The sequence below is a fragment of the Hermetia illucens genome, chromosome 3, assembly GCF_905115235.1.
Source record: "Hermetia illucens chromosome 3, iHerIll2.2.curated.20191125, whole genome shotgun sequence".
In the NCBI taxonomy this organism is placed as follows: Eukaryota; Metazoa; Arthropoda; class Insecta; order Diptera; family Stratiomyidae; genus Hermetia; species Hermetia illucens.
Window position 1 is genome coordinate 32,473,338 of NC_051851.1, and position 15,805 is coordinate 32,489,142.

Genomic DNA, 15,805 nt, shown 5'->3' on the forward strand with positions numbered 1-15,805 from the left:
GTCCCTTGCGTTGCAGTTGCGAAAGAGGCAGGGATGGCGGACTTACTTCATAAGACTACTATTGTAGGGATAAGAGAGAACTGAATAAAGTGCTCTTTTCCGGGAGTATCATAAAAATCTTTTCGAGTTTTTCCGAAAGATACAATTGTACAGAAGAAAATTCCGGATTGCCGCCCATTGCGAATTGTATGTAAACAAGATCCTATCTGAGGAATGGTTTTCCACCATCTGGAAAACCACATGTTATCAGACCACTTAATAGTAAAGACAACAGAATATTCACTTTCAGTTTCTGTCCGGCGTTGAACCGTTCCTGGTCGCACCCACGCTATCTAAAGTTATAAATTCCGGTCTTGTGTCGGCCGTTAGGAATATGTGAGATACTTTCATCCGGTAAACGTATCAGAGTGATGTTGCCGAAACAAGTTTTAATCTGCTTCTTAGCAGGCATCTTGCAAATCCCCCTCGTTCTGAGCGATAAGCAACCAGATAGTTCAGGGAACAGTTCAATAGTTTGTGGAAATGCACGGAAAGTGTTAAATGATTGCTTTAATAATTTACCACCGGAACTACTGAAATTTTTGTCAATTTCAAAAATCCCGGTTACGAAGAGTGAAATAGTTGGAAAATGCGAGTAAGTGTTTTGATTCGTGGAGGAAGGTGGAAGTCATTTTCATCCTTTTATTAGTGAAATTTCAATTCAATTTTTTTAAATATTAATTATCGTGAATTTAGTGTCTTTCAACAAGGTATGAAGTGTATCGACGAATATACCAAAAAATGTATTGAAGCGGAAAAGCGGAAACTCTTCGATAGCACAGTTTTCGGAGCCAAAAGTTTTCTGAAGAAACTTTGCTACGATAGCCATTTTCAAGCAGGTCAGTGAAGTAGTTCTAATTAATTACGATTAATCATAAGAAGGTACTATGGGTTTCGTTGATAACGAGATAAAATTAAACTTGCAGATTACTTGAGGCACAAGGAGTGCTTCGTTTTCATAGAGGATGATTGGCAGCGATGCTCCTCACAGTTTCTAACTATTTTGACGGAGGAGCTGCATAGTGTTGACAACAGATCAAAGAATATCAGCAACAAATTCATGCAGTTTTGCTGGTAACGTTTATGGCATGGGTCATGTTTCACAATGATTGGGAAATCTGTCGATTAGTCTTAAATTCGGTCTCAAATCCTTTCGCATTTGTGTCCACATATAGAAGTTGGCTGTGCTTTATTTTAATATATAAAAATCGAGCGACCTTAATAGTTGCTATTATTCTGTTGAAGGACAGTTGCACCGCGTCCTTAAAGAACTGTTGTGCCCATTTTACTGGTTATAGTGTACCTATTGATCATAGTATCTTAAGCAGGCCTATAACCGTTAGAAACTTTAGTGTAATCCCTACTTTAAGATCTTTCAGCTTTGCATCTGGTATTAAGTGTTCTCCCAGATACCTCGACCTACTTTGCACAAGTGCCGGACACTGTCCCAGGACGTGTATAGAAGTTTCGTCATACTCCTCACAAAACCTGCAGGCAGTGTCCGTAGATATCCCTAGCTTCCCTAGGTGATAATTCAATCGACAAGGTCCAGTGGGAATTCTCACTATGATTCGGAGGTTTTTTTTGGTGAGGTTTAAGCAATCCTTTGTGCGTATGGGTTCGTATCCCCCAATAAGCACCCTGGACTGCTCCATCCCTGGTAGGCTCACCCAGTATAGTTCCCTCAACCGTTCCTTTTCATTTCTTAGATTCATAGCCATGAAACCATTTCCGATTCCACAGAAGGATTCTGGCCCGTGTAAAGGCGTCCCTGCTCCCTTCTTGGCTAGTACGTTCGCTGCCTCGTTGCCTTCGGACCCAGCATGGCCTGGAACCCAAAGTATCCAGACCTTGTTGGACGAGCCGAGTGTATTCAGTCTCTCAAGGCATTCCCATACCAGTTCAGAGTTCACCTGGTTGGACCTAAGTGCCTTGATCGCTGCTTGGCTATCGGTGAGAATAACTATGTTATGCCCCCTGTAATTCTTTTGCATATTAAAGGGGGCACATTTGTCTATGGCGTACATTTCCGCCTGGAATATGCTAACGTACTCACCCATTGGCCCAAAGTACATCTTCCTTGGACCAATGACACCGGAACCCGCTCCCTCTGTTGTGAGGGATCCGTCAGTGTACCAAGTAATCAGTTGCTGGTTTAAGCCGTATGTCGCAGCTACGCTCTCCCAGTTTGCCTTGTTACTCCAACGTGTTTCAAACTTCTTATCGAAGTGAAACCTCGTTGTCATGTTGTCCCTTGGTATCAGTAATTCGGGATACCACCTAGAAAGAATATCAACCATCCTTCGATTGCCACATTGATACTACCGGCCATCCTAAATATTGCCCTCCTTGCTTGCATCTGTATGTGCAGATGGACGGGGGTTAATCTCAGAAGGACCTCCAGGGATGCCGTTGGGCATGTCCTCATTGCCCCACTGATACACACGCAAGCCAGCCTTTGGAGCTTATGTAATTTCCTGACTTGTGTGCTGAGTTCGGTTCTTTTTGCCCAGACTACCGCTCCATAGATAATCATTGGCCTTACTATTGCAGTATATATCCGATCCCATTTTTTTCCTGCTATAGATCTGCAAGTCATCAGAGCCCTCGTAGCTTTCCGACAAATGTTTCCGACATGTGTCTTCCAAAGTAATTTTTGGTCTAGCGAATTCCCAAATATTTAACTGCTGTTGCTCGTTTCACCTCCATATCATGTAATATTATGGCTCTCAGGTGATCAAGCCTGCGCCTCCTAGTGAATGGTACTATGGTGGTTCTGGCTGGGTTGATCCGCAGTCCCACCTTCCTGCACCAGACACTAGAAACCCTTAGTCCAGTTTGGATTCTATCACATAGGGTATCTTCATATTTGCCTCTACAGATTAAAACAATGTCGTCCGCGTAACCCTGGACTTGTATTCCAGTATTTGTTAACACGTCCGGGAGTTCATCTACTACCATACTCCACATCAGCGGTAATAGTACCCCACCCTGCGGACAGCCTTGAGTGGTGTTCATGACAGTAGAATTTGTATCTGTCGGTACTTCTATTTGCCTGCTTTCTAGCATTTTGCCCATCCAGCACCCCAAGGTTTTTTCCTCTCCTTTGTGACTCAGGACATCTTGTATTTCTGTGTGCGATGTGTTGTCGAATGCTCCTTCGATATCCAAAAACGCGCACATTGCAATTTCTTTTGTTTCTATGGCATCCCGTAGTACCTCTGTCAGCTGATACAAAGCAGTTTTAGTTGACCGTCCTGTCCGGTAAGCGTGTTGACAGTGATGTAGGGGATTACGCTTTAGAACGTTAGTTCTAATATAGTTGTCTATGACCTTCTCTACCGTTCTGAGTACAAACGATGTTAAGTGAATTGGTCTGAAAGATTTAGGGTGAAAAGGATCCTTTTTACCCGCTTTCGGAATAGATGCCACTTTTGCCCGTCTCCATGCCCTTGGTATGTATCCCAGTGCTATGCTCCCCTTTACCACCCTCAGAAGAGACTCTACGATAATTCCTAGGCCTCTCTGGATTAGTGCTGGGAAAATGCCATCTACTCCGGGAGATTTCAGTGGTTTAAAAGTTCCCACTGCCCATCTTAGCCTAGCTTCTGACCAAACCTCTTTTGCTAGTTTCTAGCTCTCCTTCTTTCCCCTTTTATTCGTTGTTGGGGTGCCCGGCAGAATGTTGTTGCCTGCCACCATGGGGTAGGACCCCGTGAAATGAGTTCTGAGAAGCAGGTGTACCCTGTCCTCCTCATTCTTGGTAAATGTTCCATCTTCCTTCTTCAAAGATGCCCTTAATAGTTACTTAATAAGGGAAAATTTAGACGCAAATTATTTTTAAAATATCCATTAGACTGTTTAGTGAGATCCTAATTGAATTTGGTAACATCCTTCTGTCCTCCAATGCCAAAGTCCTTTGAAGTTTTTCCATAAACTTCCTGGATTTTTAATTATCATCCCCAGAATCCCCCCTGAAATTACCGAAAGCGTCTTTTAATTGATATGTTCGTGTGCTTGGAAATTATGAATGGGTTTAATGAGTAAATAGGAAACTGGAGTGGTGTCAGATCAATTTTAATTGTACCCATTTTATCTTACAAATATAATTATAAAGGACATCTTGACATTTTTGAGAACTTTCCACAGTTCAGATAAGTTTGGTGTACAGCATTTTTTTGAAAAAATTGGTATGGTATTGTATTGTTAAGGCAACGGTTAGGCAGACAGTGTGACAGGAATTGTTAACATTACTCGTTGGTAGTTGTTATAAGAACCTCTTCAAACTCTCTCTTTACAGATATTGCCCTTATAGACTTTCCGGACTGGATCATCCTCACCCATACGGATTAAGTGACCCGCCCACCGTAACCTATTGAGCCGGATTTTATCCACAACCTAACGGTCATGGTATCACTCATAGATTTCGTCGTTACCTAGGCTACGGAATCATTCATCCTCATGTAGGGAGCCAAAAATTCTCCGGAGGATTCTTCTCTCGAACGTGGCCAAGAGTTCGTAGTTTTTTTGCTAAGAACCCAAGTCTCAGAGGAATACATGAGGGTTGGCAAGATCGGATCTGGATGAAGACTGTACATCTCGGGTTGTTCTTCCCATGATGTTGATATCGTCAGCGTAGGCCAGTAGTTGGTTGGACTTGAAGAGGATTGTGCCTCGGATTTACATCGGCTCGCGAATCACTTTCTCCAGGGCCAGGTTGAAGAGGACGCATGATAGGGCATCCCCTTGTCGTAGACCGTTGTTGATGTCGAATGGTCTTGAGAGTGATCCTGGTGCTTTTATCTGGCTTCGCACATTGGTCAGGGTCAGCCTAGTCAGTCTTATTAATTTCGTCGGGAAACCGAATTCTCTCATGGCCGTGTACAGTTTTACCCTGGCTACGCTATCATAGGCGGCTTTAAAGTCGATGAACAGATGGTGCAACTGTTGTCCATTTTCCAGCAGTTTTTTCATCGCTTGCCGCAGAGAGAAAATCTGATCTGTTCCTGATTTGCCTGGAGTGAAGTCTCTTTGGTATGGGCCAATGATGTTTTGGGCATATGGGGCTATCCGGCCTAGCAAGATAGCGGAGAATAGCTTATAGATGTTACCTCTACAATTGCTGTACTGTGTGATAATGCCTCTTTGCCAATCGTCAGGCATTGATTCGCTGTCCCACACTCTGGTACAAGTTGATGAACCACTTGGTGTAATTGGTCGTTCCCATATTTAACCAATTCGGCTGTAATTCCATCGGTTCCTGGCGATTTATGATTTTGAGGCCGATGAGTTGCACGGAATGTTTCTTCTATATTTGGTAGTGGCAGTATTTATCCGTCGTCTTCAGTTAGCGGGCCCTCCAACTCGCCGATGTTCTGGTTGTTCAGTAGTTCATCAAAGAACTCAACCCATTGCTCCAATATGCTCATTCTGTCGGAAATCAGATTTCCCTTTTGTCTCGGCAGGATGAACAGCGAGGTGTATAAGGCTTCATCCTGCTGACTTGTTGGTAAAACTTCCGCGCCTGGTGCGGTTTCTCCCTGTACTTTTCTAGTTCACAGACTTGTTGGTTCTCCCAGGCTTCCTTTTTCCGTCTGTGAAGTCGCTTCTCCGCTCGACGGAGTTCGTGATAAGTCTCTGCGCGTGCCCGCGTTCTTTGAGAATGCAACATTACTCGGTATGCGGCATTCTTCCGTTCCGTTGCTAGCTTACATTCATCGTCAAACCAGCCGTTCCGACTCCTTTTGCGGCTGGGGCCAAGTATGTTTGTGGCCGTATCCATGATAACGTTCTTCAGGTGATTGTGAAGATCATTTGTTGATGCTTCATCTCCAGGTCCTCTGTTGACTGCGGTTATTGCGGCATCCATTTCCCTCTTACAGATGTTTCAGAGAGTTGTGTTGTGGATGGCTTCAGTGTTCACTTTCACCTGATAGTGAGAGGGGATTCTGGGTGTTGTTGTTATTCGAGCTCGGAGCACCATGCCAACGAGATAGTGATCCGAGTCTATATTGGCTCCCCTATATGTTCTGACATTCATCATGGCTGAGAGGTGGCGGCGTTCGATCAACACGTGGTCAATTTGGTTGAAAGCGGTCACGTCTGGAGAGGCCCACGTATGTTTGTGGACCGCTTTCTGCGCAAACCAGGTACTTCCAACAGCTATTTCCTGTGACACTGCTAATTGAATAATCCGCATTCCGTTATCATTTGTATTTGGGTGTAAGCTATGGGAGCCAACGTATCGCCTGAATACGGGCTCCGTCCCTACCTAGCTGTTAAAATCCCCAAGTATGATTTTAATATTATATCTGGGATAAGCTTCGAAGGTTCGTTCTACTGCCTCGTAGAAGGTATCCTTCTCCGAATCTGCAGTCTCCTCTGTAGGGGTGTGAACGTTTATGAGGCTTATATTTATAAATTTGCCTCGCAAGCGCAGAGTGCAGAGCCGTTCGCTTGTGTTTTCAACGCCGATAACAGCAAGTTTCGGTTTTTGGCTGACTAAGAAACCTACTCCGAGCACATGGTTTACTGGATGGCCACTAGATTATACGGTGTAGCGCTCTTCTCCAGGAAACCGGTCGGTGTCCAACGCATCTCCTGTAATGCTGTTAAATCAGTCCTATATTGGGACAGGGTATCGACTAGCTGCTCAGCAGCTTCATCGCTCTACAAGGAGCGCCCTTTCCATGAGAAAATACGCAAATCGTTATTCCGTTGTCGTTGCCGGGTTCGTCGTTGTGTTATCCGTCCAGTCCGAGGCTCCTATTGTGGCTTCGTAACAAGTTGTTTTGCGTGTAGGATTGTCAGGCCTACCCAGCCCCCCATTTGGAGGACCAGTTGGTACATTTTATCCCGTCTGCAGCTTTTTGTTAAGAGACAGCTCCCTGGAGGACTAATATTACCCTTTGACCCGCAGAGAGTAAATGGTTCATAACAAGCATTTTCTGCATGAATGATACATTACAATATATAGCGCAACATATAACAAATCATGAATAGGATGTCGAAGTTAGACAAAGAGTTCAATAATCTTCTGAAATCCAAAAAGAGCAATAGCAAGCATCGGCGGGTGCATCAAACGGAACGTCATACCGAAAAGCCAAACAGTCAATACTTCATCAGCCCTATCCAACGCCAAACACCAAGAAAGAAGAGCAGCATTAAGTTACTTTACACGAGGCTAGAATGTAACACACTCCATGTTTACTCCGCACACTTAAAAATCAGCAAGAACACTCATGGAAGAAAGGACGACATGACCGACATATGAGAAAAAATCAATACCTATATATCAATGCCTACACCTGCGAAAATGCCAGAAAGAGGAGCATACTGGAAAAGAGATTAAAGGCGCTCACCACAACACAACCGGCCCAAGGTACAATAGCAAACCGAAGGAAGAATTCATACCCAACTATGTGATCAACAAATCCAATGAAGACTATCCAGGAGCAGCTTTCATTTCTCAATAAAGGCTTGAACTTCGCCCTAAGGGACCTCACTTTCCTCAAAGAGGACATCATAATTGAGATCGAGGCAGGAATTAAATATACATCATAAGAAGAAAAAGCCGGTACCCGAGAAGAAATTAGGCGACTACTGACCCCCAGTGAATGGCCACAACTAATTGAACATCGTCCAACCACAAAATCATTAAAGATTTGGAAAAGAAACCCGTTTTCTATTTACCAGCAGACAAAGGAAACGCAGTGATCATGATGGACAAAGGAGCATACGAGGACTTAGAACGGAAAATATTAGAACAAGGTAAATTTCACGTCATCAAGAAGGACCCTCTGCCAGACTCGGCAACGAGATCAAAGAGATAATAGCAGCAACGAATTCACCGACCCCAAAATATTGCGAAATGGCTCTTGGAAGAGGTCAAAAGGTTAGGCCTTAAAATAGGAAAATTGGCAGTGGGGAACAACAGGGAAGCCATTACCGGACTCAAGGAGGCCCAGGGGATACAAAGTGGTGAAATACTAGTATCCTTCGACGTAAAAACGCTGCTCCCAAGTGTATCGAAGAAGGAAGCCCTATACTTGTTCGAAGAATGGATCACGGCAACGAAAATTCACCCGAATGGAGGAAGAAGGCAAAAATTTTATACATTTTTGGCTTTGGCCTTCAAATGTAAAAGTGAATCCTGTTTCACATTCAGGAATAAATTTTAGAAAACAACCTCCGAGGAGGCAATGAGGCATCCCTCTCTTCCCCCTGCTATGCGAGGTCAATAGTATACGCGGAGTGACTCGTTTTTCCAACTAATAGCACGTCAAGCTTGCTTTGTGATGAATGGCGACCAGTTAGAATTGCTGAAAGCAGAATTATAATTATTGCCTGCGGTTCATATTGGTAAATCGGACTTGCCCCAATCCATGCTTGTATGAAAGGTTCTGATGAATCACCTTACATACAGCATTATGCCTGTTCATGTGTTGCACTGACACCATAATAGTATAGCCAGAACTGAGAGGGTCCAATGTCTCTAACGTCGAACCACACATTCTGCACTGATCGTTCTCCACTCGCTCTTTCATTAAGAGCTTTTTATAAGCTCAGGTGGCGACCACGCCGTCCTGAATGCACACATAAATCCTTCCGTCTCAGCAAAGAACTCCCTAAAGCACAGTCATCTGTTCGATAAATGCAAATCGACAAATGGCTGTCAAAACGTGTATTTACCATGCATTGCCTTCGAGTTCAATTTATCGATCTGCTCCTGGTCTGACCTTACCGCTCTCAGAGGATTGAAAGATCGATCCTTCAAGTTAAGTGGAGTTAGCCAGCAATCTGCCTTACAGACAGCCAAATGCAATGGACTTGCCTGCCCTTTGATGTGAAAATAAGCGCGCAGTGAGTCAACCTGACGGTGGCGCCCCTACCACGCCTTACCTCCGATGTGACGAGGCAGGTTCATCTGCTCCATGGCAGAATTTGGATGATGCATTCTGAATTTGGATATAGTAGTCCGTATCTGCCGCCTAATGTTTTCCGGATCAGTCTTCCCTCCCGTTCTTCGAGCTGTTTATGGCCCGGCGAATCTCCTCTTTGGCAACATCCGTAAAATTCGTGTCCATAGTGGCATGACGGGCGTCTTCGGCGATAAACCACTCATGTTGGGCGGGTAACCCCTAAAGTCTACTCCAATACAATTTCACTGCACTGTCCGGAGGCTTTGTTGGGATTCGTTGAAAGATCTTAAAAAATTCTGCTGCTTCCTCGCTTATATTGCATTCAGGGCACGTCAGAAGTGGCAAATGTCTGCACATGAGAGAAAGTTTCTGCTTTAGTCCGCCTAGAATTTCAACTGCGTGTGACTAATTGGGAATGGCATCGTTCCGGTAAATCCTCTGTACTTTATTTTTAATACGCCTGCTGGTATTGTCCGTGCGGATTTTCCATAGTGGATCTCTTCGGTCACTAAAGTCAATAACGCCGAAGCGAATTTTCTGGCCGTGCAATCTAACAGCCGCGACTCCACCGCAATACACAGTGATTGTAGATGCAGGAGGGACACATCCGTACTCAGCCGAAATGCTGCAGATGGATAGAGTTTGGGACAACCTGGTTTACGCAAAGGATTCATTTCTGAGAATTATATACACGCTTATTAGCATTCGTCCCGGATCTCAGTTGTCGGTATTGGATCCTTCTTCTTCTCCTTACTTTTGGTTTTACATTTTATACCGAACTGCCATGTGTGGTGATAGCTTTCTCAGTGAGTAATCTGCAAGACTGCAAAGTTCCTGCACTTCCCTCATCTACCCCCTGAAACGCCCCAGCGCCAGAGTTCAGACTGAAACTATCCATCCCTCCTGCTTTCACAGCTGGGGATGGGACCGCCTACGGCGGAGTTTTATGCATTATTTTGGTACTAAACCGTCCCTAAGTTAAAATTTTATCACTGCGCGATATAATATCGTATTAGAAAATACTGTAACGTGTCAACTTTGAACACCTGTAAATGATTAATAGTTGACAGATTTACATGACATTTCACATGTGTCCATTAAATAGTATTGCCATCGTTGGAAAAGTAAAACTTAATGGATGTGCTGTATCTTTTAGGTTGAGGGATGCCACCCTGTTTGTCTGGCTGGTGATTCTTTGTTAATTTCGACTCTGGTATGACTATTTCCGCTTTTTAATGAACTCTTCTATAGACACAAGTATCTTATTCTGAAATTAGAGTTGGTATAATGAGATCCTCCTGTGATATGAGATTAAAAGCGACAATGATTGGGTCGTTGAAAGGAAATAACAAAGCTAAGGTGGCGAGAAAATTTATATGTGTTACCCAGCAACTCCTGCTTGGGAGTTTTGAGGTGCGAATTCGCTCTGATGTATTTGAAGTGGATATTCGCTAGGCTTAGGTGGTAGAAGTTAGATAGGCATGAAATGAATGGCAAACAAACGTTGGTGCTGGTGATGGACGTCCTCTTTCTTCTATTTGTCTGCCCTTTTAGGGTTCGTAATATAATTCTGTGCTAAATAGTTGCTGTAGGTATGGGTAAGAGGAAGTGTAACACGTGGCTTTGTTTACTGTGTCTTACGTTCTTTAAGTCCTTCACCAGAAATCGAAGCTTAACTTTTACGTGCCACCTACGCATATAAATTTAAGGAATTTATCTAAGGAACACTTTTTGGTGGGCATAAAGCTTTTAGTAGCTCAAATTCATTTCAATGAATGGAATCGAATGATTAAGTAATTGGATTGTACTAAGAAGTGCATAGCATTTCTGGCCATTGAGCAAGACCTTTTCCAACTAAATTTCCGAAAATTTGAGGATAAATATAACAATTACACGTCCATGTAAACATGTCATTTTGTTTCATGGGGAAATTCCTGTGCTGTCGGTCCCCTGGTTCATCTATTTTAATTTTACGAGAAATATTTCTACAGAAGATCAACATTCTGAATCATTGACGGCATTTCCACGTTCGAACTCGCTTTCACGCTCTCCTCTGTTCTACATGTCATTGATTACTTTGGAAGCATTTTCAATTTAAATGTGACGTTTCCCGATTGGCATTTCTATTTTAAATTTGGCAAAAGTTTCATTCAATTTATACACATATAGTTTCAATATTTTATTAATTCAGCAATATGCCCAAATATTTAATTTAAATTGAGATAAAATTATTAAAAACAACAAGCGATTAATGAATTTGTTTTTAGTTGTTTTGTCCGTTACAGATTTAGATCAGTTGCAACTCCAGAGCTGAAAGGTTGTTGCTGTTATGTCTTCTGTTCTTATGAGGATATTGCCTACTATCTTTCAGGAGGGTCTTAGTATCAAATGAAAGTTCTGGGGTTTTAACGTGAGTACCTGCCGTGAAGGCATAATCCCACGGTCCTCTTCGGACCCGGATTGATTTTGGAACCACAACCAGAGCCCCGCCATGCAAGCACAGCAGTCCTGGTTTATACTGAGTGCAGGCTCAGCATTCATACCAGGGGATCTCTGCCGCAACTAAGGAGTACGGCACCCGAGTTGTACAGCGCAACTCCACGCTTGAGCTCCGAGGAGCTCTGCCCGCGATGTAGGCATAACCACAACCACCATGAAACTCCCACTAGGGGGCTAACCGCAAATAACCGGGCCGGGAGCACATCCTCCAGAAATTCTCCTGGAGCATATGCTCTCAGAGGGCCATCCCGGTTCCCATGGTCCCAGATAACCTCCGGTGAGGCTTCGTGGCAGCGCCACTTCAGATGAGTCCCTTGCAAACTCGGGTCTGATCGCCCTCCTCGAGTACGTGGGGTTTAGTATCAAATAATAAAAATATCCTCAAGGGATGTCGCACTGCCTCCTAAAAGGATTGTTGCTCCCCTTTACCGGTTATAGTGTACCTATAAACTGGCCGGATAGGTGAGCGGTTAGAGCGGAAGGCTTTTGCGCGGAAGGTTGCGGTTCAAATCTCACTGGTAGCAGTGGGATGTGTATCGTGATCTGAAGTCGGACACCAGTTGACTCAGCTATGAATGAGTTCCTGAGTCAAATCAGGGAATAATCTCGGGCGAGCGCAATGCTAACCACTTTGCCTCCTGTAGGGTACTGTAATCCCGCAGTGTACCGTTACGGTCTTGAATGAAGTGAAGTGGATTGTTGCGCCAACGATTATTATTATTATTATAAACTGCAGTATGTCGTTCAATTTTATAACCGACAGGAATTTTATCATGTTCCCAGCCTGGCATCTGGTATTTTATATTCACTTCTACTTTACCGGACACTGCCCCAAAACATGTGTGGAGGTTTCATCACTGTTCTCAGAGAATTTAAAGATAGTGCCCGTATCTCTCTACCTCAGGTGATAGTTTAGCCTTCAGTGACCAATGAGTATTCCCACTTTGGTGAGGGTGAGGGTTGAACAATCTTTTGAGGGTTCGTATTCCCTCTTGAGCACACCGGACTGTTCTATTTCTGATAAGTCCGCCCAGTAAAGTTCCCTCAGTTATTCCTCTTCCATCTTCAATTTCCAACTCTACAGAATAGTTATGGCGTGTATAGCAGCGTCGTTGGGTCGTTCCCAGGTCAACTCGTTTGCTGCGTCATTGCCTTAAATCCAACATGGTATGGAACCCAGAGTAACCAGACTTTATTGTGCGAGCCGAGCGTGTTCAGTCTCTCGAAGTGTTCCCTGGCTGTTTTGGTGAGTTCAGTTCTGACTGCCCAGATAGCCCAGCCTCATAAGGTCTTACAATTGCAGTGTATATCCAAAGTAGTGTCTTCGGGGTGCCATCCCACATTTTTCCTGCTATGGAAAACAAAGCCCTCGTAGCTTTCTTCCAGAACAATTTTTAGTCTAGTGTAATTTCTCAAATTCTCAAATATTCAATCTCTGTTTGTCGTTTCACCCAATGCCATATGACATAATGGTATTATGATGGTTTTGGCTGAATTGATTCGCAGCCCCGCCCTCCTGTACCAGTAACTAGTGATTTGGATGGGGTATCCCCGTATTTGTCCCTACAGATTAAAGCAATGTCCTCAGCATAACCCTGGACTTAAATGCCACTATTTGTTAGTTCTCCTAGGAGTTCATCCACTACCATGCTGTATATAAGCGGTGATATTACCTAACCCTGTGGACAACCTTGAGTAGTATTCATGACAAAATGATTCCTGCGTTTCGGTACTTCTATTCGTCTACTCTTTAACATTCTGCCCATCCAGAAAGGATGTTTCCCACTCCTTTGCAGGTTAGGGTACCTTGTACCTCTGTGTGCAATGCGTTATCGAATGCTCCTTCGATGTCCAAAAACGTTGCTTCTATGGCACCCCGTAATACATCTGTTAGCTGATACAGAGCAGTTTCGGGTGACCGACCAGCCCGGTAATCGTGTCTGAACTGTCAGTTCAAGGAACCCCCCTGCCATCCGGCTCGTCCACCGGTCGAGCTTTATCTTCTTAGCAACGAGAAGGACCCAAACGTAATGGGTAAGACGGCTCTACCTGTGAGCACTCCTGAGCATCTCTTCGATAATATTGTCTGGCGAGAGATCCAGATCCCACCTTCCACAAGAAAAAAAAAGTGCGGTGGGCGCCGTCCACAACTCCATTGCAAAACACACAATCCGGAGATCGCGCCTTTCCAAGTTTGTGCAGGTAAGACTGAAAACTTCCATGCCCACTTAAAAATTGAGTAAGGAAATAGTCAGTTTCACCATGCTTCCGATTCAGCCACACACCTAAGTTGCCGATAAGCCGCGCAGTCCACCTGCTTCTAGTTTCATTTTCCCAAGGGAGCTGCCACTCGTCTAGGGTGCGTTGCCGTTCTTCACGAGCAACAACCTTCCTTGGCTCATATCCCTTGCGCTTGTATATTGCTTCACGCTCCTTCGCAAGAAGCGCAAACGGGATCACTCCCGCGATCACCATCACGGCCGGGTCAGAGACAGTGCGGTACGCAGACGCCATACGCAAAGCCCCCGTTAGTCTACTTAACGCCGAAATCCTAGCTGCAGCCTTGTTTGCCGCTGCTTTGATTTGCTCAAAAAAGCTCATCTTTGAGTTAAGAGTCAACCCGAGGTACTTTACCGCTGGTTTTCACTCGATTATTGACCCGCCGAACGATATGAGACGCATGGTCGGAATTCTCTGTTTAGTCAGGGTGACTACTTCGGTTTTTTCCAGTGCAAGGTCGAAGCCATGAGTAGTCATCCATCCGCTTATCCGTCGCATCAATATGTCAAGTCTGCTTTGCGCCTATTCGAAAGTGTCTAGTCTAGTCTTCCTTCGTTTCCCCACCTTTTCTTTTGGTGCTCCGTCCTTCATGTCAGCCTTAATTTTAGGCAAAGGGTTCTCTAATGGCTTGAGGTGTTGTTGTCTCTTGTTTCTTTATGCCTTCCTCTTTTGAACCCTGGAGAGTACCTGAGTGAAGTCCCTCAGATGTTCCTTCCTCTTTTCGTTTTTTTGCCCAGTTCGCTCTGCAATGGGTTGTTTGCGATCCGTCTGGTACTCGTAGTGTTCTCGTCGGAAGGCGCGGTTGTTTCTGCTTCCCACGGATTTTCTCTTACTCTCCATGTCCGCGTATAATATTACATCCTATCCAGGAGCTCCTCCAGATCCATTAGCCCGTTTTCACCCCTTTGATGACATTTTTCTAGAGGAACGTCGCATCTCATACGCTCCACAACTGCTACGCACTTCTTAATAAGCCCTTGCTCATCAGCTTGCGCCAGAGTAGTCGACAATCCTCCCACTCGGCTTATATTCGAAACCATTTGGTTAGTTTTGGCCGTTTTCACTGTTCCTCTTTCCGCAGTAATAGCCCTGCGTGGTAAGGTGTGGTTTCCTGTGTCCGTTGCAAGTGCCGGATCACTTTCCGAATCCTTTTCTCCATTTGCGCGTCAAGATGTCTCGTCGGGTATTTCAGCCATTGTTGCGTCCTTCGCTGGGCGCTGGGGTGAGCGGCGCTTTTTCGTGCTGCGTATAAACGCAGCCAACTCACTCTTCATTTCCACTATCTCCTTGTCGCCTTTAAGTTGTTTACCAGCGGATCGTTTGCAAGAGAGCGGGCAGCAATAGTCAAGAAAGGGTATACCCACTGGGACAAAGCCCCTACCCCAGTTCCCTGAGTCCTAACGATTAGTTGATCCCGGAACTCACGGATAGATCAGCGCCCGCTCGGGGTAACACCGGTTCAATGCACACTACTAAGATCCCGAAGGGGTTGGCTCCTGATAGCTTAAGGGCTCTGTTCCAAATGCCGTCAAGGCCTGGAGTTTTGTTGTCATATGTTCTGCTGCAGATCTCCAACAGTTCGTCCGTGGTTACGGCAGAAATTGTCGTTATATTCGGAGATTTCTGAAATGTTTCAGTACTCTTCTCTTGTTGGGGGAATAACCCCTGGCTGATTTTCAGCAAGAGAGTAGGGCTTTTGCGGGCTACTTTGTAAACATGCTCCTTGTGACTCTAGTCACTCTTACCTACCGTTCTCTGAGCTGTTCGTCTGGTTTGGTAGCAGGCTGATTGAAGGCTGGCTAATTAAATTTTCCACCAGTAGTTAGGTGTTCTACTGGAGAATGAGCACCACCTAGGCATGGACGCGTCACATGCTTTGGCGATGAATTGTGTGACATGGAGAGCTCTCTCTCACTCACTTGCAAGAAGCTTCCCTCGCCCACTGCTTTTGCAGACGGCTTTAGGTATCCTGTTTCCCCGGCCTGTGGTTTCCTCCACAAAGATAATTGTGTTGTGTTGTCCTTGCGCTACTCTCCCGGCTTTCCCACTCGAGGGCCCAAGAGTTG

The 15,805-nt window shown here is 44.7% G+C and overlaps 1 protein-coding gene across 1 annotated transcript in view; it reads left to right on the plus strand.

Moving 5' to 3' along the window:
* Positions 1-257: 257 nt before the first annotated feature.
* Positions 258-15,805, plus strand: part of LOC119651647 — a 79,150-nt gene continuing 63,602 nt past the window's right edge. The window contains exons 1-3 of the mRNA XM_038055323.1: positions 258-634; positions 736-878; positions 966-1,113. Coding sequence (XP_037911251.1) covers positions 411-634; positions 736-878; positions 966-1,113 — 515 coding nt within the window. The 5' untranslated portion in view covers positions 258-410. The remainder of the gene's footprint in view (positions 635-735; positions 879-965; positions 1,114-15,805) is intronic.